At 41.7% G+C, this 22,356-nt stretch overlaps 1 protein-coding gene across 3 annotated transcripts in view; it reads left to right on the plus strand.

The window, feature by feature from the left end:
* GAREM1 (GRB2 associated regulator of MAPK1 subtype 1) overlaps positions 1-21,312 on the plus strand; it is a 143,272-nt gene extending 121,960 nt beyond the window's left edge. For 2 of the 3 annotated variants that reach the window (XM_006258655.4, XM_059724139.1), the window contains 2 exons: positions 11,486-11,652; positions 14,233-21,312. In XM_006258655.4, coding sequence (XP_006258717.1) covers positions 11,486-11,652; positions 14,233-15,145 — 1,080 coding nt within the window. In that variant the 3' untranslated portion in view covers positions 15,146-21,312. The remainder of the gene's footprint in view (positions 1-11,485; positions 11,653-14,232) is intronic. The other variant, XM_019498662.2, reaches the window with a different exon arrangement.
* Positions 21,313-22,356: the final 1,044 nt, after the last annotated feature.

A 22,356-nucleotide genomic window follows, 5' to 3' on the forward strand; every position in this document is an offset into this window, starting at 1 on the left:
CTTCAGTGTCATTCCTGATTTAACCACAGAGATCGCTGCATGGGGGTACTTCTGAAATTTTCTGTGTGCAATTTACCCATGTGTAAGAAAAGCAAGCTTCTAGAGAGATTTTCTACTTCATTATGAGCCTTTGACTGTAATTTGCAATGTACTGAATGGTATGTTCAGTCCCAGTCTCTACTAAATGAAAGTCAGCCTGAGGAGTACTGGGCAAGTAATTTGGGAAAGCAGTAGGAGTAGTTTATTTACAGCTTTTTCTAGAACAGTACAATAAAATGAATTTTAATATTATATATGTAATAAAATAACATGTATATAATTTATCGTAGTTGCTGAAAAAGTATGGTAAGATCATCCATTTAACCAGTTTACAGTAAGTTAAACGGAACATGTTGTATAGTGGTATAAAAGAAAAGTTGAAATGAAGCAGTAGATAATAAGACAAGCAGAGGAATTCCATTTGATTGTGGCCCCTATTCTTTGTGAAAGTAATGCAGGTACACGTAAGGAGTTTATGGCAGGCTCTGAATTGTTAAAGAAGCAAGATTTTGTTTTTTCTTTGTTAGCCCAGTATTTACGATGTCTTATTACTAGAGAGAGCCATTTTCCCCTTATTTCTTCAAGGAATAAACAAAACCACAAATAGTGATTTTTTTTTTTTTTTTTTAAGTCACCTATCATTCTTGCTGCAAGAACGTACTCTGTCCAAATATAGAATCCACTAGCACCTGCCCATGACAGTTGCAGATCTCATTAGAGTGAATCTTAAATCTAGTAATGGCAACTTATATTTTGTACCACAGACAGGTAGGTTTCTAGGCCAAAGGAGTGCTTTATTCATCTTGCAAAAGGGGTAGTTTGAGATGGTCTTACTACAACAAATCTCTGCATGCTGGCATCTTTAATTCTTAAATTTTGTTTTGTTGGATCAATGACTCTTAGCCCATGTCCCAGGCCACTTGTCTACAGGCCAATATAGATATTGTTTAACTATCCAATCAAGGTTTTATCTGGCAAAGGAGAGACTTCTAAAATGCATTTCTTAGGGTATTTGGTAGTTGTGAAAGATCTAAGATTCATCCAGTATCTTTGAGATCTTCATTGAGCTAAGGCAGACAAAGTTCTTGAGGTAGAGGCAATATCTTTTATTAGACTAACTAAACAGTAGCCAAAAAATGTCCTTATTTGCAAGCTTTCTGCCCCAAATGCCCTTCTTCAGGCAAAGGAAAATCCCCAATATTTGTAAAATGTCTCCCAGATAGAAAAGAAATTTCATCTTGCACAGGGGAACTGAGAGATGTAAGGGTCCCCCTGGGTGGAAAAGTCTATTTGTATAAAAAGCTGCTCTGTGTGTATAGTATGCAGATTAAACACAGACAAAGGTTGAAGCGGGCTGATTACCTTGAGGTGGCAGGCAGGGTGTTGCTCACATGTATCAGTCAGGTTTCTGAATGCCTGAGTCCCCCTTCCCCTCACTGTAGAATTGAGTAGAGATAAAAGCTGCTTTATAAAGTAATTTGAAATCTTTTTGGATTTTGGGTGGACCAAAGGCTCAGCATCCCAGAGTTCTGCTTCATACAGTACAATAAAATAAAATATCTTAGACTAGCGTTTCTCAACCCATGAGTCGCAACACAAAAGGGGGTCACAAGAATATATGAAAGGGTTGTGAACAAACATTAAAAAGGCAAGGAGAAAAATATGGGAAACTGGCTTTTCCCTTGCAGGCTGGCAGAGTTCCAGCCTGCAAGGGGCTGTTTGGTGCTCCTCCTGCCCTACACACTGCGGGGCTGGGGGCAGGGGACACTGGGTTGAGAGTGAGGGGCACTGGGTTGGGACTGGCCCTCAATGCTACAAATGGGTCCCAGTATAAAAAAGGTTGAGAAGCGTTACCTTAGACCTATAGGCCTTGAGGCCTGCTAGAACCACCCTTCTGCCTGTTTCATTTTAGAAGGATGAAACTCCTTCCCAGAGTTGTTTTGCTGTAGTGTTTACATTTTCAGTGTGCTTATTCCAGCTTGATTTTGGAGGGGGCAGAACATTGATTTATGTGCATATGTAGTTGTATAAATGCTTCAAAATGGGAGCACTGATAAAGCATTAGAGTGCATCTGAGGTATGTTGTGTTGCAACCTTGCCAGTAATTAGAGACCCAGACAAGCTCAAGAAAAATGCCAGGAACAGTGACTTGTGCCTGTAATCTAAGCTTCAGAGGCTGAGGCTGGTGGATTTCTTGAACTCAGGAGTTCTGGGCTGCAGTGTGCCATGCCTGCACTTGTGTCAGCACTATCCGTGGGGTCTCCATGGGAGTTTGGAGTCACCAGGTTGCTTACAAGTAGGAAAGACTGGTCAAAAAAGACTTAATCTTTTAGATGTGTTTTCCTAACTTGTGTTTATTAGTCATGCTTCTGAAATGGCTGGACGATTAACTCCCAAGTTTACAATAACAGGTTGGTTCGGAGGGAGCCGGGGGTGGACAGGGAGAGACTGGTGTCCCCAGTTCAAACTGGTTTTATATTTTTTTTTTTTTTTTTTTTTTTTTTTTAGGCAGGGCAGGCTATTTATTAGAAACAGCTTGCATTTCAATTAGGAGACCTGCAGGATTATTGACTCCTAAGCCTCAATAAGAGCCCTTTTTCATATGCAGACCATATCCTGTGTGTTTCCTACTGTAAATTCTGTAGGAATTATCCCCTTCCTAATGTTACACTGAAACCTTAAGGCTGCAGAGGTGAAGCTTACTGATAACCTTGCTCTTAAGGGCTCCCTTAACCTCCTTTGATAGGTTTAGACACAAGTTATAGTTGTGCATGGTCTTAAGTACCACCTTTAAAAACAAACAAATACATCACCAAAAATCCAGTGTCCCAGCTCTGATTGGCATACGTAAGTGTTACATTATCAAAAGTGGATGCAATGACCATACTGGAGAAAAGTGCAAGCAGAGCACTCAGATCTGTTTTGTGGCTTAGTGGAACAGCTTTAGGATGAATATTGGCAACCTACCTGACTTCATCAGTGGGCTAGGGTTGAAAAGATGTTTGTTCGGTTTCTGTGTGGAATATTTATAGTGTAAGTGGAGTTCAGTACCCAGTAACAAACAAGGTTTTGTAATTACTCTCTAAAATGATATTCCATAGTATGTCTCTAGAACTTGGCTGCTGCTTCTGTTTCTGCATGTCAACATTTAAAATGCACATAAAGGAAAATTTTTGATTCGAGAGGAAAAGGCATTTAATGATTTTAGAAGTTTGAATATTTTTGTTCAGATCAACACATTCCAGAGTATTTTTATCTGATAAGCACCTATTAAAGCAAGGCCCATAATATAGGAAGTCTTTTCAGTCTTTAAACAAACTAAGCCTGAATGATGTTTTGTTTAATTTTGTTTTAAGCATGTCCATTATATACTAGAAGATTCAAATTTGTATAAGCAGCAAATCTTGAAATGTGGATGGGGGGGGGGTTGTTTTTAAATGGAGGTACCTTAGGTAGAAGCATTTTTTTTTTTCCGTCTTTGGAACGGGGATGGTAAGATGCATTTTTGTCATAAAAACTGCCCTGAATAACTTGGGCAGTTCTGAAAAATTTATGCCACATGCATTGGCATGGGTTTAGACCATGGTCTTGCAGTTACATCTATGAATATACCTTCTTCATATGAGGTTCTCCCAGTGTGAATGTAACCTACTGCAAGACTAGGGCTTTGGCAGAAGCCAGAGTATATTAGGGCAATTCATATCTTGATGTCTGGAAAGGCATCCAAGAGCCACGCTGATTAAAATGCCTGGAGCATCTTGTGTATCAGCATCCCCAAAATGGCAGCAGAGGCACTTTGTCTAAAACTTGTTGAATGAGCTTAGTTAAAGCACCCTGTCACCATTTTGAAGTGTGGGGATGGTGATATATGAGACGCAGAGGCTGGCTAGATCACAGTAATTACCACACTCCAGCAGACTCAGTTAATTAAGGCTGCTCCGCCATACTGTAATTATGGCTCGTGAACAGGCAACCTCGGAAGATCATCGAGTCCAGCCCCCTGCCCAAAGGGCAGGAAGTCAGCTGGGGTCATAAGATCCCAGCAAGATAAGCATCCAGTTTGCTCTTGAAGGTGTTCAATGTAGGTGCTTGAACCACCTCCAATGGCAGGCTGTTCCAGACCTTGGGGGCTCGGACAGTAAAGAAATTCTTCCTTTTGTCCAGCCAGAATCGGTTTTGCAATAGTTTATAACCATTTGACCTCGTCATCCCTTGGGGCACTCTGGTGAACAAATGTTCCCCCAGATACTGGTGGTCACCCCTGATAAACTTATAGGTGGCCATCAGATCACCCCTGAGCCTGTGCTTTTCCAGGCTAAAGAGCCACATGGTGCTCAGCCTGTCGTCGTAAGGTCTGTTTTTCCTGACCTCTGATCATGCACGTGGCTCTTCTCTGGACTCTCTCAAGCTTCTCCACATCCTTTTTGAATTGTGGAGCCCAAAACTGGATGCAGTATTCCAACTATGGCCTCACCAAGGCCGAGTACAAGGGGAGAATGATGTCCTGGGATTTGCTTGAGAAGCATCTATGGATGCAAGCCAGCGTTTTGGTTGCTTTACTAGCTGCAGCATCACATTGCAGGCTCATGTTCATCTTGTGGTCAATGATGACCCCCAATTCTCTTTCTTCTGTAGTGCTAGCCAGTGTAGCACTGCTGAGCCTATAAGGATGCTGCAAATTTTTCCTCCCAAGGTGGAGAAGCTTGCATTTTTCAGTGTTAAACTCCATCAGGTTCTCGTCCGCCCATTTGCTGAGCCTGTCCAGGGCAGCCTGGATCGCCCTCCTGTCTTCAGGTGTGGATGCGTTGCCCCAAAGTTTGGTGTCATTGGTGAACTTGGCCAGTATGCTTCTGACTCCAGTGTCCACATCATTAATGAAGATGTTGAATAATATGGGTTCAAGGACAGAGCCTTGGGGGACCCCACTGGTCACAGGGCACCATGACGATTGACTTCCGTCAGTTACCACCACCTGGGTCCAACCACAGAGCCAGTTTCCCAGCCAGCGGGTCAGAGTGGACCCAAGGCAACAATTGGCTAGTTTCGCCAAGAGGTGATCATGGGATACCAGATCAAAGGCGTTTTTGAAGTCAAGATATATGACATCAATCTCTTCTCCCTTGTCCAGATGATAGGTCACCTGGTCATAGAAGGAAATGAGATTTGGTCAAGCAAGACCTACCCACAACAAACCCGTGCTGGCTATCCCTCAGGGTGTTGGCATCGGCCAGTCCATTAAGGATGGCCTCTTTAATAAACTTTTCTAAGATCTTCTCTGGGATAGAAGTCAGGCTGATGGGCCTATAGTTTGCGGGATCCGCTTTCCTCCTTTTCTTGAAGATAGGCACCACATTGGCCTTCTTCCAGTCTTCGGGCACTTCACCAGAGCACCAGGAGTTCTCAAAGATCCATGCCAGTGGCTGGGCTATGATGCTTGCCAGCTCCTTGAGTACCCTGGGGTGTAGATTGTCAGGGCCAGCTGACTTGAAGGTATCCAGCCTCTCAAGGTGTTGCTTCACGAGGTCAGCATTGATGGAGGGCAGGGGATCTCCCTCACCCGGACCTCCCTGTCCTGTAGTGGGCATGGGCATCCCATGGGACTGATGAAAGAGTGACACAAAGTACCCATTTAATAGGTTGGCTTTTTCCTGGGCGTCAGTTGTCAGTTGTCCCATCTGGTTCAGCAGGGGTTCACTGTTGCCCTTGCTTTTCCTCCAGCTCCCCACGTATTTGGAAAAGGACTTTTTATTGTCCTTGATGCTCGAAGCTAGTTGGAGTTCAGTTGCAGCCTTGGCTTTCCTGGTTTGCTCCCTGCAGGACTGGACCAGTGCAGAATATTCCTCCTTGGAGGTGAATCCTGTCCTCCATCCTTTGTAGGCCTTTCTTTTAGCCTCAGGAGGTCTGCTAGATCCCTGGAGAGCCAGGGGGGCTGCTGTGCCCTCCTTGCTGCCTTTCCTCTGAGATGGAATAGAATTTGCTTGTGCATCGGGGATCGCTCCCTTAAGGAGCAACCACTCTTCCTGAACTCCCCTCCCCCTGGGGTCATGGTCCCTCAGGGCCTCACTGACAAGTCTCCTGAGCTTGTCAAAGTCAGCTTTCCTGAAGTCAAGGACTTCAGTGTTGCTGACCGACTTGCCAGCTTTACGGCAGATGGTGAAGGTGATCAGCTCGTGGTCGCTGTCACCCAGCTTCCCGTCGATCACTAGGTTGCCAATTAGATCATCCCAAGTAGCCAGTACCAGGTTGAGCAGGCTTTACCTCTTGTTGGCCCGTAAACTTCTTGAGTCAGGTAGAAGTCATCCACAATTTTCAAACTGTGTTCCACAGCACACTGTGGGTCCTCTGTAGCCCTCCTCCCCAAAAAGACTGGAAGTAATGGCAGAGCAGGCCTGGAGGCAGCGTGCCACTGTTGCCACCGGGCTGGGTTGCTTGGCTGCACATCAGCTCGTGGGATGTGGGTAGTGGTTCTGCAGCCGCAGAAGTGATGTGGAAGGGTTCAGTGACTTTAGGAAGCTTGAAAACCACTGGTCTACAGCATAAGACCCTTTCAAGCTGAAGAAACCAAAATTGATGAAGAATGTGATTTTTCCAGGTCTCTTCAAGGGCTGAAGAAACAACTTTTTTTTTTTTTTTGTCTAAGATCAACAAAACAAGCATAGGGACTAGCTAGTTTGGATAGTTCTAGTGTAACCAACTAAAGAGAACCCATTTAATAATGAAACAGTAACTAACTAAGGAGATATTTCCTTGTACCTTGATTCCCATAGACCTTGACACAAACTCTTTCCCTCCCTCGTCCATCCCAAACTCTGTTTAGTCCATTTTACTATTCGTGAGATGAGGATTTATCGCTGGTTTGAGCCAAACCTAATAAGGACAAAATTCCCCATTGGCTCTGCTGTATTTCATAACATTTGAACCATTGCCTGCATGGCACAGGTAGGTAGCTCAGCTCAGGGATCAGTATAGCACAACTGGGTATGGGAATCTGTGTGGAGTATTACGCATTATGCCATGTAGACATACCTACAGTTCATACTGTTCTTATACTGGTTTTCTTAAAATCTGAGTCTGCCCAATGTGTGGGCCAACTGACGGAGAAACCTGTCTGTGAACTAGTTTAGTGAAGGTGATGCATCATAAATGCTGTTCATTGTGCCAATGTCTTACTCTTTTAAGTAAAAAATGTCTTAACCCCTTGACCATCCTGTGTATATAATAAGTTCTGTTGAATGGTCCTAACCCTGTGGGTACATGGTGCATGCCATATTAACTTTGCTGAGTCTGAATTGGAAAGAAGTTAAGTCTCTAGGCATCCTTGGGGCGCAGCACTAAAATGGTTGAAGAGTTTTATGCCTGAATTCAACAACAAACATAAGTAAAATAGATTTTATTTTTTAAAGAGAGCAAATAAGAGCCCTTGGAGTCGGATTTATTTCAGTGTTTTGTGCTGCTGGGCATTTACTGTAATTTTAACTTGTTCTGAATTAAGGAAGAAATGTGCTGAAATATCCCAGTCCCTAATTTTCAATTTCACGTAAATACTAAATGGGTTATTGCATTTTGAAAGCACTAAAGCAGATTGCAAAAAGATTCCACATTTTTCTTTTTAAAATAAATTAAATCACTTTAATTGCTAATTGCATGTTGCAGTGCTGCTAAGTTGTCAGTTCTGCAGTGCATTTAAACTTAAGAATACAGTTTTAAATGTACTTTCCCCTAAAATGAGAATTTCCCTTTCCAGTTACATCTTTGAGATGCTTGGATGCAGTTTGTGAAGGGCCTGACCCCTCTGAGGTGGGTGGAAGTTATTGCAGGTGCATAACAACTTAATTCTGAGCAATTTTTTCTAGTGGGACCGATCATGTGAATAAAATGATTTCTTCAGAGGTGTACACCCTGATCAATTCCATTGGTACATTCTATGAGAATCATTACTAGGTTTTTATTTCAAGTACAACTGGGACCAAATTGAAACATGAATAAAGGAAGAAACTGTTGCAACAAGGCACATTTAGCCAAGTACCATGGAAACTATCTTGGCTATGGCACTTGGCTCTTTCACACACTGTGCTGGAGTGGTGAGGGTCTTTCTAAATGAAAGGATTTGTAGGTTCATAAATCTGCCTTGTGTGGTATGGCACTTGGCTCCTCAAAACTTCCATTGAAAAGCAAGAAGTCATTTTTTTTTTTTTTAAAAAGATATCTGTATGTTTTCACTTGCTTTTGCCAAAAATAACAAAAGCTTTGAGCTACCACAGTGCTTCCAGCAACCTGAAAACAGCTATAAATGTATTGAGTCCATTCTTTTACTTGAAATCTTACCTAACAGTACAAGTTTTGTATTTATCAGACTCTTCAGTCTAATTCATGTTGCATATGAAGAGTTAGTCAAGCATTGGAACAGGCTACTGTGGAATCTCCATCCCCTGGAAGCTTTCAAAAGCAGGTTAGAGACACAGTTGACTGGGTTGGCTTAGTCAGGGGTCATGTACAAACACTCATTTTTCTACTGGAGGAGCTGCTGCTCTTCCAGTAGAAACTGCGAGTGATAAGACTTCAAGATTTTTTCTCCTGGAGCAAAAATGGTGGTTCTGGGAGAAAAATAAGCCAATCCCAACCCAGTAGAAGCTGTTTCTGGAAGAGTTCCTCCTCGGAGACCAAACATTTGTACACTTACCTTGTCTGATAGAAGCCTCAAGGCAAGTCTAACATCCCAGTGTGCTTTGCTCCTGCTCCCTCCCCCATGGGTCCGCGGAGACTATGTGTCACTCAGGATATGCTCTAGTGCTCCAGCCAAGCAGGGAGGAAAATGTGTTTCCTGAATGCTGTGGGACCCTTTACCATCCCCATGCTGTGTCCCATGGCTACAGGGAGACTCGGGCTGTTGAGGCAACTATGGCCCCTGCACATGATGCTGGGCAGTCTGTGTCTTCATCTGGTCTGACACACAGACCTTGCAGACCTGAACCACCCTAGGTCACCCTTGCCAGACTGGGACCTGTTGGACCCACGCTTTTCCTTCTCTCTCCCCGCAAAGACTCGGTGCAGCTTGACCCTGACCCTGCCAAACCCAGACCCACCAAACCCTGCCCTACTCCCTACCCCACACCCAGACCAGTTGACCTTGCCCCCACCATTCCCAGAGCCCTCAAATGTTGTCCAGACATCAGAGGGAGTGGAAATAGGCAAGTTCAGGCACAGGGGGATGTGGACAAGGTACTTTAGGTACAGGAGATTGGAGGTGGTTGGTCTGAATCAGGAGGTAGACATAGACGTAGGGTCCTTCCACTTTCCCTATGGAAAAGGGGGAAATGCACCCAAGGAGACCCTCACCCACTTGACTGGACCCAGAGCCACCCAACTAGACTCTAAACCTCCCTCCCCCATCCCCTTCTCCCCCACCACTGCAGATAAGGTTTTTCCCACGCAGATCCTCTGGTGTCCCAAGGAATCCTGTTTAAAGGCAAACCCTCAATATGGGGAAACTGAGGCACATCTCCATGCTGCCCACAAATCCTGGATCTGTGGGTTTCCCTTCTCCACCAGAGCTGCTGTTCAACCAGTCAGGATTTTCTCCACCAAATCCTCCATGGAGCCTCAAGGAAAACAAAATAAGTTCAGGAACAGGGTGCATCAGCCTGTGCATGTGGAACGGATGGGCATTCATTGCAGGCATTTGGAATAGAAGTTGATATGCCTGTTACTGACATGACATTTCTAGTCCTTTTTCAGAACCTCACATCTGCGAGAGGTCGGGAGGTGGGGATTATAGCTAGGAGTTCCCCAAGGGCTGGCCATCCCCTCGGGTGGCCAGCCAGTCAGCTCTGCCTTGTGCACTTGGTTGCTGTCTGCTGTCTTTTGCAGCCATGGAATCCTTCAAAGCATGCTGGGATGGATGCAGAAGAGCTGTCTGCCTGGGTAGCGTCAGCAGCACAAGCTCCCTGGTCAGTACTGGCCTGGCTCCTGTAACCATTGTACAGTGCTTGCCCAGTAAGCTTTTGCACCAGGAAAACAAAACTGGGAGAATCTCTCAGATCATTTGAATGTTTCTATGTAGTCAGGGATGATCTTGCCTTGAGCAGGGGGCTGGAATAGGTATCCTCATGTGCTCCCATCCAGCCACACTTCCTTATGTTCCTATATTGCTCTTCTTCCTGCTCTCAGAATTTTTTTTTTTAATTTTTTTTTCAGATCAAAAGTTGGGACCAAACCAAAAACTCAGATCTGAACCTAAGTATCCAAAGGAGATCTGTTTCAGGCTCTCCTTTCTGAGCTTTGGGGTTTCAGTCTATTCTTTGTACTACAAAGAAGAAAAAAAACCCAATAAGGTTCCTTGTCACCGTAGCTGTATTTGATAATGGTGTGTAGGGTGTTGCTTTCTGGGGTACACTAATATTGTCTTTTAAAGTAGAACTGGGTTTCAGTAAAACTAGTCAATAATTCTGTGCCAGAGATTCAACTTAAAATATACCTAAGCATCTTTTTGGCAGAATTTATGAAGACCTCTGTGGATTAGCTATCACTTTCTTTTATCCAAAGTTTCCAGAGAGGCAGTGTAGCAGACCTGGCAGTGTGAGGAGAAACATGTCCCACATGGCAGTCTATACTGAATGTACTGGTTGTATTTTAAGGGATTAAGGATGGCAGGAAGGGCTGGTTATGACATGCCCTCTGCTGGCTGGTACAAAGAATTACACAAAATATTTTTTCCATCAAAACCATTAGAGCAGGACTGCATGACGGACAACAGCAAAACTGTGAGAATGGCAACCAAAGTAAAACACCATACACTAAAATTAGTCTGCTTCAATTCTGTAGAGTTGCTTCATCTCCTCAGTTGTATTTCACAAATATTTCCTATGGGATAGAAGTTATATGTTGGTAGGAAAGTATATTTGAGAAACAGAAGGTGGGACTTGGTCCTGACCTTGATGGTTTTCATAGATCTAATTGTGAACTATGTCAAGTTGTATCAAAGCCTATTTAGATATTCTCTTTGTCTCATTGAATAATCATTACAAGTAACTGAACTGCATTAGTAGAGATTGTTCTAAATAAGCCTTATTGCACGGTACTTAAAATATATTAAATCATTACTCTAACTTTGTATGCTATGCAAAATTTCCTTTAATAAATTTAAATCTTGGCTTTTCTTAAAGCATCTGATGAAAAACTAGTGAGACAAAAGTACCTTAAAACATATGCTAATAACTGCCTCATAAGATATCTTTGTTAGCAGCTTGTAAACTTGTCCCTCTTCTAGCAGGCACTTCCGATTAGACATTTTTGGCAAGCGTATATTATATTTACCATCACTGTTTTTATTATTTCTTTCCAAAATATAGGAACTTGCACTGACAGATTTCATTTGGCTGAGCGCTGTGGTTCAGGTTCTCAAGCTATTTGCTAATATTTTTTTTTCCCTCTTCCACTTCTAATGTAGGTACGAGAGGAATGCAGACTCCTCAATGCTCCACCTGTTCCACCACGAAGTACAAAGCCCACATCCACAAGTCCTTCCATTCCTCCTCGTACGATCAAACCAGCACGGCAACAGACACGTTCACCAAGCCCGACTCTATCCTACTATTCTTCAGGACTGCACAACATGTATGTCTAAGCTGCAGAATCTAAATCATAATGTGTTTGCTTTTTTATTTTATTTAATTTTTACATTTAACTAGCCTGTCAGTTTATTTAAAAAAGGTTAGTATACTGACTCTTCCTGCTATGGGTTAATTTATGCAAGTGGCTATTTTAAAATCTTCCAAAGAAGGCAAATTTGGGTAAGCAAGAGCTGCTAATTTATTATTTAATACATGGAAGTTACTATTTTCTGTAACACCTTGATTATACATAACACAAGATGGAAGTATAGAAGCTAACTTCAAGAGCATTTAACTTTAAAATAAAAACTTTTAGTAGTATGTTTCCATTGTATCATTAAAAACGTTAAATGCAGAAGACGGCATGTGCAGTATACATTCTGAATTGCAGGATCACATACTGTTTCTCAGTAGTACCGTTGGTCTCCCATGACTAAGTGACTATCTTGTAACTTCTATACAATGAATAAAGTATATTATGACTTCAGAAAAAAGTTACTATTAGATTATTTAATATTTTTTGCCAATCACAGGAGATGTATGGCCCGTTTTTGTTTCTGGCAGTCGTTGTCTTAGGTGCTCCAGGGAAAGTTGTTTGCAGCCCTCAAGGAGGAATTTTCTCTAATAACCTGCTTATTGGTGAAGTTGTTTTCCTGGATTTCCCCATTTTTAGAGGTCTGCACATACCCTGAAGCATGAAGACTTAAAAATCTATAATAACTGAATGTCTGCCCTTATCTAAACAAATATCTATGACCTTTCTGAAACTTGTCAGAACAAGGGCCTCAGTTATATCCTGTGGCATTGAGTTCCAGTGGGTTTATGCTACCATATGTGTGTAAGTTCTGAAAATGTTTACCTTGTCAGCTGTATACCTTCTGTTTCTGTTTTTCTTTTTTTAAAGTCACAGAAGACTTTCTTGCTCTTATATTGAGAGGGTATGACAGGAGCACCCAATTTTAATTTCTTTGTGCCATTTGTTGTTTCATACATTCCTGTGAGGTCTTCTCTTACTACCTTCCTCTCTGAATTAGACAGCCCTAAGGCCAGATTCTGTTCACTGCCAAGAGAACTTTGCATTGCATCATTAAGAAAATGCTTAGAAAGCAGATGGAGATGAGAATTTTTCCTGTTAAGAGTTATTCCTTTTTTCTTTGCTGTTATAAGCCTTCCTCCTGCACAAAACATGGCCCCCTATCTCTTAACTGTTTTCTTTAAGCGCATCTGCACATTCAGTAGAAGTTTTTGAACTGTCACACAATGTCCCAAGTTTCCGTCCTGACTGCTTGCTAAATTACAAGTTAAAAAAAAAATGAGAATTCAAATAGTTCTTTCCATTGTGTTGGTTTGTCTCTGATACAAATACATTATTTTAAAATATGTTTTTAATATTTGGCAGAATTATTTTCCAGTTTTCTTACTAAAGCTTTATGGGTTCATAATTCCTAGGATCACACCTCAACATCTCTTTGTTATGATGGGTAAAGAATTTGATTTTCCCCTCCATATCATTGTAGCTGATTCTAATAGGAAGTTGCATGCTACTGTTGACAAGTTTGACCCCTTGGTTTTAAACTCATGCAGTACTTTTAGATGTTAACTGTCCAGCCTTGTTGGCTGACGGTACAGGTACTCCTCACTTAATGATCTACCTGTTTAATGACCGCGTGGACTTATGACCAGCTCTCCGAGCAGTCGGTATTGTACGAAACGTATTGTGGAAACGGCAGCGCGGCGTCTCAAGCCAAGGCACGCAGTATCAAGGGGCGGCTCCTCGCTTATCGACCAATTAGCTTAACGACCTAGTCGCAGGAACAGAACTCGGTCGTTAAGTGAGGAATGCCTGTAATTAGTTTTTATCACTGAGGACTAGTGCAGTGCGACCTGCCTTGGGTCCACTTCCGGGGAAAAAAAAGACAGTTGCCTTCATAGCTTAATTTAACTGTAAATTTAAATGGGTGTTTTATATAATACCAAATTATCACTGTTCTTTTTCACTTACTCTGTATTCTGCTTCATAAATGGCAGTGTACGTCTCATTAAGTGCTCTTTGTGGATCTCAAGTCATGAACAGAGTGGTATTTTAACAACTTTTAAATTTAAACCCTTTGGGGCAGGAATTCTCTCTTCCATGTTAGTGTAGCACACATTTTAGTACAATGGGGACTGAAACTTGAATGGGGTCTTTGGGTGCTAGCATAAATATATTTATGGTTGATAAAAATGTACCAGTCTAGAAGAGTCTGCATCTTCAGGTAAGATTGCTCCTATACCCTGGTGGTGTGAATAAGAAACTAGATAGGGGAGAGAAAAATGGTTATGTGAGGAATAGCATGTAGTTTCCTGGTGAGGTTAGAATAACCAGGGCAACTTTTTAAAGATATTTTGAACATTGTGCGAAGTGCAGAGGGATAAGAAGATTAACAGTGATAATAAATCAAGGTGACCTTTCTCAGTTCTTAATGTTCTCCCAGGTTTAGTTTGGAACACCCAGCCCCTGATTAAATATACATGTTGTTCAAGCACTTGCAGTTCTTTGCTTTAGTTACCTTTCACTCACTCTTTTTTATTATTTTTTTTAAAGCAGTGTAACAGAAAGTGACCCAACAGATCCAACCGAGAGTGCCCCTGTCTCTTGTTACCCTTGTAATGTGGTGACAACAGAATCAAGAGAGCCTGACAGCAAGATGCCTTTTGGAAGCCCCTCAGCTGAAGCTCTGTCTTGTAGGTTATCCTGGCCAAATCATTTTTCTGGAACTTCTGAAGGCCTAAATAGGAATGACTTCCTGCTGGATCCAAGCAGAAGTTATAGTTATCCAAGACAGAAGACACCGGGCACACCAAAGAGAAACAGTCCAGCACCTTTTACTTTTGACTTTGATGGGTGTGAAATCCCTGCCGGGTACTCACAGCTGGCCCCAACTGAGTTCAGTAATGCCATCTCCAGTTGTCCAAAGTCTGCAAGTTACTCTTTAGAATGCACTGATGAGAAAACTCTGGCAGTCGGCGATACAAAGCAGAGCCATTCATGCCCTGCCTTACCTCCTCGTGCACCGAAAATGAATGATGAGAAGCCAGCTGTAGACCTATGCCTCTTGCCTCTAAAAATAGATGGTGCTGAAGAAGAATCTCAGACTGGATCACCAGACCTGTCAGAAGATCAGTACCTTGTTAAAAAGGGCGTGCAGGATGCTTTCTCTGTTTCTTACCCTTTTTCATCTCCGCTTCGCTTTCAGTTAGCACCAAGGTCTTGTGGCGACGGCTCTCCCTGGCAGCCACCTACAGACCTTTCTGGACTCTCAATAGAGGAAGTATCTAAATCTCTGAGGTTCATTGGTTTATCGGAAGATGTTGTATCTTTCTTTGTTACGGAGAAGATTGATGGCAATTTACTTGTTCAGCTTACAGAAGAAATTCTTTCAGAAGACTTTAAGCTAAGCAAATTGCAGGTTAAGAAAATACTGCAGTTCATTAATGGCTGGCGGCCTAAGATGTAGTCCAGTGATGCTGACTGGTGTTTAATGAAACTGTATGCGGTACGTGCTAGGAGCACTGGGGCTAGTATGTCATTTCCTGTTTTTTGCACTAAAAGCCCTTCCTGTAAATAGAAGTAGTAGAAGAAACTTACTATGCAGATAAAATTTTGAGTGGTGAACAGATTCTTTTATATGTCAATACAAAATGTAGAGAACCTTATAGAAGTGTGCCTTGTGCATCACTGAACATTCAGCAGCTGCTAAAAACTGGACGTTAAGGGAATTTTTACTCCTTGTAGTCTGTTAAGATGTAGTATTTATTGCTGAATAATCAATGCTGAAAGACACACAAATCCAGTTTACAGTTTTACGTTAACAGCAAAAAATAATGCGTTTCTTTTGGGCTTATTTTTTTTTTAATAGTAATTGGCAACATGCTATGACTTCTTTTAATTTCTGTTTCTCACTAAAGGATGCATTGAAATCTATAAAATCATCCTTTTCAACAATGTAGCAGAAAACATTAGAGCTAAACAAATGCTTTGAAGTGAGGCTCAGACAGTATGTTCTTCAAGATACTTTTACAAAAGTCTACCTGTAAAGTACTCATGGATAAACTTACTGTGTTGTTGCACCTGAACAAAACCCTTTTAATATTAAAAAATATAAGTCATTATCCCTGATGATAACATTTCGTCCTTATCTGGTTGTCTGTAGGGGAAAATCATTCCTACCGAACCAATCTGCCATTTCCATGTCTCAATTAAAAGTTCATAATCTGTAAATTTCAAGTGTCTTTGTCAGATCAGTGAAATAGTAACATGACTGCCAGGCTTCATGGGAAGGGCATCAAATAGCATGTTTCCTTTAGTAGATCCCAACAATGCAACAGTGGAGTCTTCTACAAATTGGGGGCCATTTTGCTGGCCCTTTTCTGCCAGAAAGAAAACCAGTTTTCTTGTTGCTGTTATAAGATGAAAATACTGATTTCATGAGCTACACTTTACACTGCAGTCAGCTATATAGGCAGATCCTTGCAACTATGCAGAGTCCCGTTGAACTAAAACATTGCTGAGGTGGAAGTGAAATGCAAAAGCACTTGAACTTCCCATAAAAGGCTGGATCTAAAAATGCAGAGAGAGGACTCTAAATACCCTGAGTGAAATTGTATGCCACATCTTCAAGGCTTAGTCAGCACATACTTGATTCTGCCAGCCTAACTCAAGTTCTGATGGCAAAACTCTGCATGTGTCTGCCCTTAGAGCAACTTTGTGGTGGCAGCATCCCATTTCTGACTGCAGTTGCACCACCTTGCCCAAACTAAACAGGGGTTCTGCTGCCACTGGCAGACAGCAGAAGATTCATGTGGACAACCCCATGCCTTCTGCCCACTGCAGCAGTCCTATGAGCAGCTGGTACCCTCCTAGAAAGCACGGCACACTGTAGAGGCACAGCTGCTGCAGGAGTCGGGCAGAGTGACCAGAAACACATTGGGCATGTGCATGTTCTGGGGTAGATTTGTGATGCCAGCTGCCCTCTCTCCTTAGCACACAACCAAGCTAGCACAACCAAGTGTACATGGACAAGGCGTGCGAGATGCAGCATGGAACAACTGGTCCAAGTGCTAGCACAGGGGAAAGAGTGGTGACTTCTAGCTGCCTTTTGAGCCTCCTTAGTCCTGCACACCTCAGGGAGCCATCCTCCCTGTGCACCTGAAGAATTCTCCCCTGGTCAGAACCTGACCTCTTAGAGCCCTTTTTATACTTCTGTGGTACTTTTACCTGGTTTCTGGAGGCCTGAGCAGGGATGCAAGTGTTTCTACTATGTTTTAATTTTTTTCATAGATAGAAAATGTAAGAAGCATGGTAGAAGCAACAAGAGTAAGCAGGAGGGTACACCAAGGTTTGAGAGACTGATGTAGCAGGTATTATCAACTGCAGAACTGCATTAAGTGGGGATTTGCTTCTGGTGACCTGTACAGATCTCATGTCATGCCTTATTCAAAGTCCAGCTTTACTATTTGTATTGCAGTAGCACCTTTGAGACCCTATTAGACATCCATCTATCCCTTCCTACCCCCCTCTCCAAAGAAAACCAAATCAAAACTCCCTGCCTCAGAGTCTTTTGTTTCTTGCCAAATGCTAAGATTAGACTGATGCAACAAATCAATAACTATCCTTGACTTCTGCTATTTTTATAGTGAGGGGTTTCAAAACATACCCTCTGAATCAATTTTCTAAGTGCAAGTAGGATTGAATGAATAAATAAAGACTAAGTGAATTAATTTTGGGTACCATTCAGAGCTAAGCACTATTGTGTCCGTAGGCACATGCAGAGTGTAATTGTTGCTTATTAAACCTAACTAAATCCAGCTGTTACTCAGCAATGGAAGGTCTAAACTTTTTACATTTTAAAATGAAGGGTACCTATTTTTGGTTGTTTCACTTGTTAATGTTAGAAAATGTTTGATCTCCAAAAGAGGGTGGTTGTCTTAATAATGGTAAATGCCTCAGAACATTACACGTTACGTCTCCATGTTTATTATCCCAGGCAGTGCCGTGCTAATTTGGCTGTATTGCTTCTAGTACCCAAGACAGCTCTATCTCCATATGGTACTGCATTGTGCTGTGTAGCCATATCCTAAAACATCTGTGGGAAACTGGCAGCTTTGATTTGTAGTTGGATGCATACTGTTTGCCTGCCTTTTGGCCTGCTTTTGTTATAGACAACATTAATGGATTTTGAAAATGAGAGGTCTAAGGGCCTTCTTGCACCTTACGCTGTGAGCTGCATAAATGTTGATCAGTGTTAGTTCTAGCTTAATGTTTGGAGAAGTTGCACCCTTAGTTTAGAAACCTTCTCTGACTGTGTCCTTCTTCACAGCTGTGACTTGCTGTTAGAGGCCTGGTCAGCAGGGACAGGACTAGGAGCTGCAGTAGTGAGTTGCCAATATAGTGCTGATGAGCCAGGATGGGCTTCTATCCCTGCTGCATGGGTGGGGAGATCCTGGGATACTTCAGGGTTGAGAGATCCCAGGATACTGCAGGACTTCACCTTGGGTGGCGCATCTGTGGGGAGTGGCCACACCTTAATGGACCAGGAGCTAGGTAATGTGGATCAGAGAGAATCCTGGCCTAGAGTGCTGTAAATTTGAGCCACATAACAAGTGCTTAAAACCAATTTAAGGTATTAATGTGCAGACAGTCTAGGGGTTAAGAGATCTAGGAGCCATCCAAAATTACCATGCAACAAGCCCCTAACTCCCTGTTAATACCATACCTCCATAATGCCTACTTAGACAAAAAAAGGGCTTCCAGAAGGACAGAGGAATATGCGTATGTTTTTGGATCAGGTCCATAGTACATAGCCACAGCTGAAACATATAATGGAAGACCAATGAGACTTATTTCTGCGTTCCTTCAAATGTTTTGTTCTGTCTTAGGCATAGTAAGCTAGCATACCACATGTCCCTCACCCTTTCCCAAAAATAGTTCACAGGCTTCATTTCACAACCTGTTTTTGAGAGGGAGTTGTGTGTCCTTGAATTCCTGTTTATAGTGACTTGTTTTTGTTGTTTTCTTCCAACCAGAATAGCTTAAGAAAGCTGCCAGTTTGACCCACAGGCCCAGTTTTTTAAGAAGTGCTTGGTCCTACATTCTCAGCCATTTTTAGATACTTAGAGTTTCCACCTAAATACCTTTGAGAATCTAGGCCTACAGTCTTGCAGCCCTGAGTGGAGTAAGCGGCTTAGTCAAATACATCTTATTGTAAGGCAGTAGGATTTGAGAGTTTAATTTGCTTTTGAAAACTGGACTTGCCCATTTAAGTGACATAAACTGTATCAAAGCATTGCCTAAATAGCTTTCAAAATCTGGGTGCAGAAATTTAAATCTATAGTTATAAAGTGCCATGCTAATGCGTGTTAGCTACAGCATTGTTATTTGAATATTCCTACCAATTTGAAAATGTCTCAATCTGAAAGTTTTGGACATATTCTCAGATGTGCTTAGCACCTCTTGTGAAGTGCTGGGAGTCCTCAATTCAGTGTTAGTCAGTGGGAGGTGATGACATCACTTTGTGAGATTTGAGAGAGAGATTTCCAATTTAGTTGGTGTATAAGGTGCAAATACCCTGCTTTCTGCCAGCTTCAGACTAACACATCTACCTACCTCTCCATGTAATCACTTGGAGTAAATTTATAACAAATTTTGACTCTGACTACTACTCTTATGTCTAAGAGAGAGTCTTTACAACTTGGCTGTCAGATTCTTTAATTATAATTGTACTTTAAGTCTCTCTCTAAATCATTTTGCATCTAAGCATATTTGCAAGCCAAGACTGTCTGGTGTCTTATTCTGTTAGTCTGAGGGATGTAGTCAAAATATACATCAGTCAAGGTACAAGCAAATTCACAAATTCTTTATGGAAAAGTGCACCTTATTCTGTCATTTCAGATTTTATTGTGCTGTTTCGTGTGGCTTTGAACCTGCTGTTTTTCTCCAAGACTAGCTCTATCTATTGGGATCCATTCACCCTGCAGGATTAGACCCTAAAATCTCATGCTTTTCAGAAACACCTTCTTTTCCTAAAGTGCTATTGATAAGTTTAACCTTGGGTTTCTTTTGTGCATAATAGCTGAAATCAGGCCCATAAGGTTCATTTAATGATTTGGTATCTACGCTCTTTTAAAAGGGCCAGTTCTGGAATGTTAACAGGATGCCATCCACGGTTGTATACCTTCTGGAGCAAGAGCTTTCTATTCTTCCTATGCAGCACAGTGGCATGTGTACTAATAGTCCCTTCACCTGTTGAAAATTATAGAGACTTTTATGGGGCAGCAACAATACTCCCGAGGGAGAACAAGAAGGTAGGTATATTTAGGAGAAGCAAAGGTCGATTTTTAAGTACCCATATTGTGCCTATAATTAAGATTCTTCTATATTGCTACCTTTGTGACTAACCAAAGTCTAACTGAAATCAGTTATTGTATATCTTGCTATCTTTTTTTCTTTACTCTTGCTGTATTAAAAGTAGGTTATACTTGAAACTTAGGCAAAACACACTTGATCCATCCAATAGAAGCAAAAAAATGCATATGGTTTTCAGCTAGAACTGGATGAAAGCAGCTTTGTATCTTATGTGGTTATTCGGTGCCACCATCTTACCACATTAATTGACTTTGTTTCACAATAGCTTCAAGAGAAGCTTTGTGTAAGTAGCTGCAACATTGTAAAAACACTTTATTTCAAGTCCCTCTCTTTAATTTTTTTTTATAAAGTACTTGATATGCTTTCTGCTGCATCTTCCTCTTGAGACAGCTACTTAGCTGTTTCCCTGCTAAATACGTTTTAATACGAGTTGCTTAGGTCTTTATCACTGGAAGTGAGCTAAGGTGTGTACAAAAGGGAAGATGATGCTGTGGTTGAAGACATGTCTGTGTAGAATGGAGAGTAAACATAATGAGTCTAGGGGACTGGGGGGTGTACACTACACTAATCAAAAAGGATGCATTGCAAAACAGCCACTAGCCCCCCAAGGCTAACAGGCATAGGATGGGGCAAGATCTTGCCAAAATCGAGCTCACCCAGTTACCTTCTTTGGATGTGATTAGCATTTGAAGTCCTCAGCTTTCCAGCTAGATGGTATTGATACATTATTAGCCAAAATAAATAGGTTACCTGTGTTGTCACAAGGTATTTGTAATACTGGGTAACGAATGAGTGCAAGTACATTGCTGTATCCTTGGAAAAAGCACCTTTCTAGCAAAGATGTCTTCAACTTCTAGTAGTCCAGGAGTTGTTTAGGTCTGACCATCTATATTCATAATGAACAGACTGTCATATACTAAAATTTCTGGTATGATTCTGATTCTTCTTGACTTTGGTAATCTTCCACTGAGTTGTTATATAAAATAACTATGTTTAGCTGTTTAAATTACCTTTTTGATCTACGCAAAGTAAACATTTGAAAGCAACACAAAAACTCCAAATCCTTGGCTTAGTATATTTCCGTTATAAATTGAGGTGTGTTTTTGTGGAATTGTGCTGTTTTGGGCTTCTCTGGAAAAGGCTGAAGGTAGATTATTTAAATCCAGGTGCAAATAAATATCCCTGTAATGTATATGAACAAGTTTAAACTGTGTATTGTAAGTATATAAACTGTACATTAAAGATACTATTTTCATGATACTTCAAATGTATCCAGAGTTTGATGTAAATGATGGGTCACATATATAACAAAATGCCTGGGAACCTGGCTAGACTGACACCTTTGCTTGCACCAGTATAAATTGAGGGTAAACATCACTGAAATAGCAGGATGATGGTGTAAAATGAGTGAATGTAATGAAGAGTGATCAAGCCCATACATTTAATGTTACTATAAATGTTACTAGTGCTATCCACATGTATAGGAATACTGGGCCCAGGATCCAGGATTTCCACACAAGAATTTGTCCTTCCCCCGCCTTCCATTGTCCAGTGGAAACTTATTTAAAACGTTAAAGAGCATATGGCTGGAACCTTATCACACTTCTAGGGACAATGTATTCAATGAATGCTTTCCTAAAAATCAAGAAAAGAGATTTGGCCTATGTACGTGAAGCATGCATCTGGTTTAAATCATCACTATCATCATCATCATCGCCCTTAGGTATTCCTAAAGAAATTTCCTACTCTTTCTAAGAAAAGATGCATTTTCTGGGCACCGGGGTGGATCAGAGGGAGCAGAGGCAGTTGTGTTATAAATAGTAAAGAAAGCCTGGCTTTCTTGCATGCATACCAGCCTCTGGCTTCTTTACTATTCCGTCCATCCAAGAAGAGCACATACCAACTGCCTGTGCTTCCTCAGCCTGATGAAGAGCATTTAAACCTGAAAGCTTGCTAAGAAGAATTTTTCCAACTATTTGAGTTGGTCTAATAAAAGATACCAAATTTACCCAAAGAACCTCGTCTGTCTATGTGCTTAGACCAAGGGTGGGCAGAATGCGGCACACAGGCCGAATGTGGCCTGCCAGGACCTTCTATCCAGCCCACGGGGCCCCTAAAAAAATTTAGAAAATTAATATTAATCTGCCCCTGGCTGCCTGTCATGCGGCCCTCGATGGCTTGCCAAAACTCAGTAAGCAGCCCTCTACCCAAAATAATTGCCCGGCCCTGTGTTAGACCAGCATGGCTACAGCCTACACCCCTGTCCCTTGTCAAAGACCTGTGATAGGAACAGGGAGAATAAGT

The sequence above is a fragment of the Alligator mississippiensis genome, chromosome 3, assembly GCF_030867095.1.
Source record: "Alligator mississippiensis isolate rAllMis1 chromosome 3, rAllMis1, whole genome shotgun sequence".
NCBI classification, from domain to species: domain Eukaryota; kingdom Metazoa; phylum Chordata; order Crocodylia; family Alligatoridae; genus Alligator; species Alligator mississippiensis.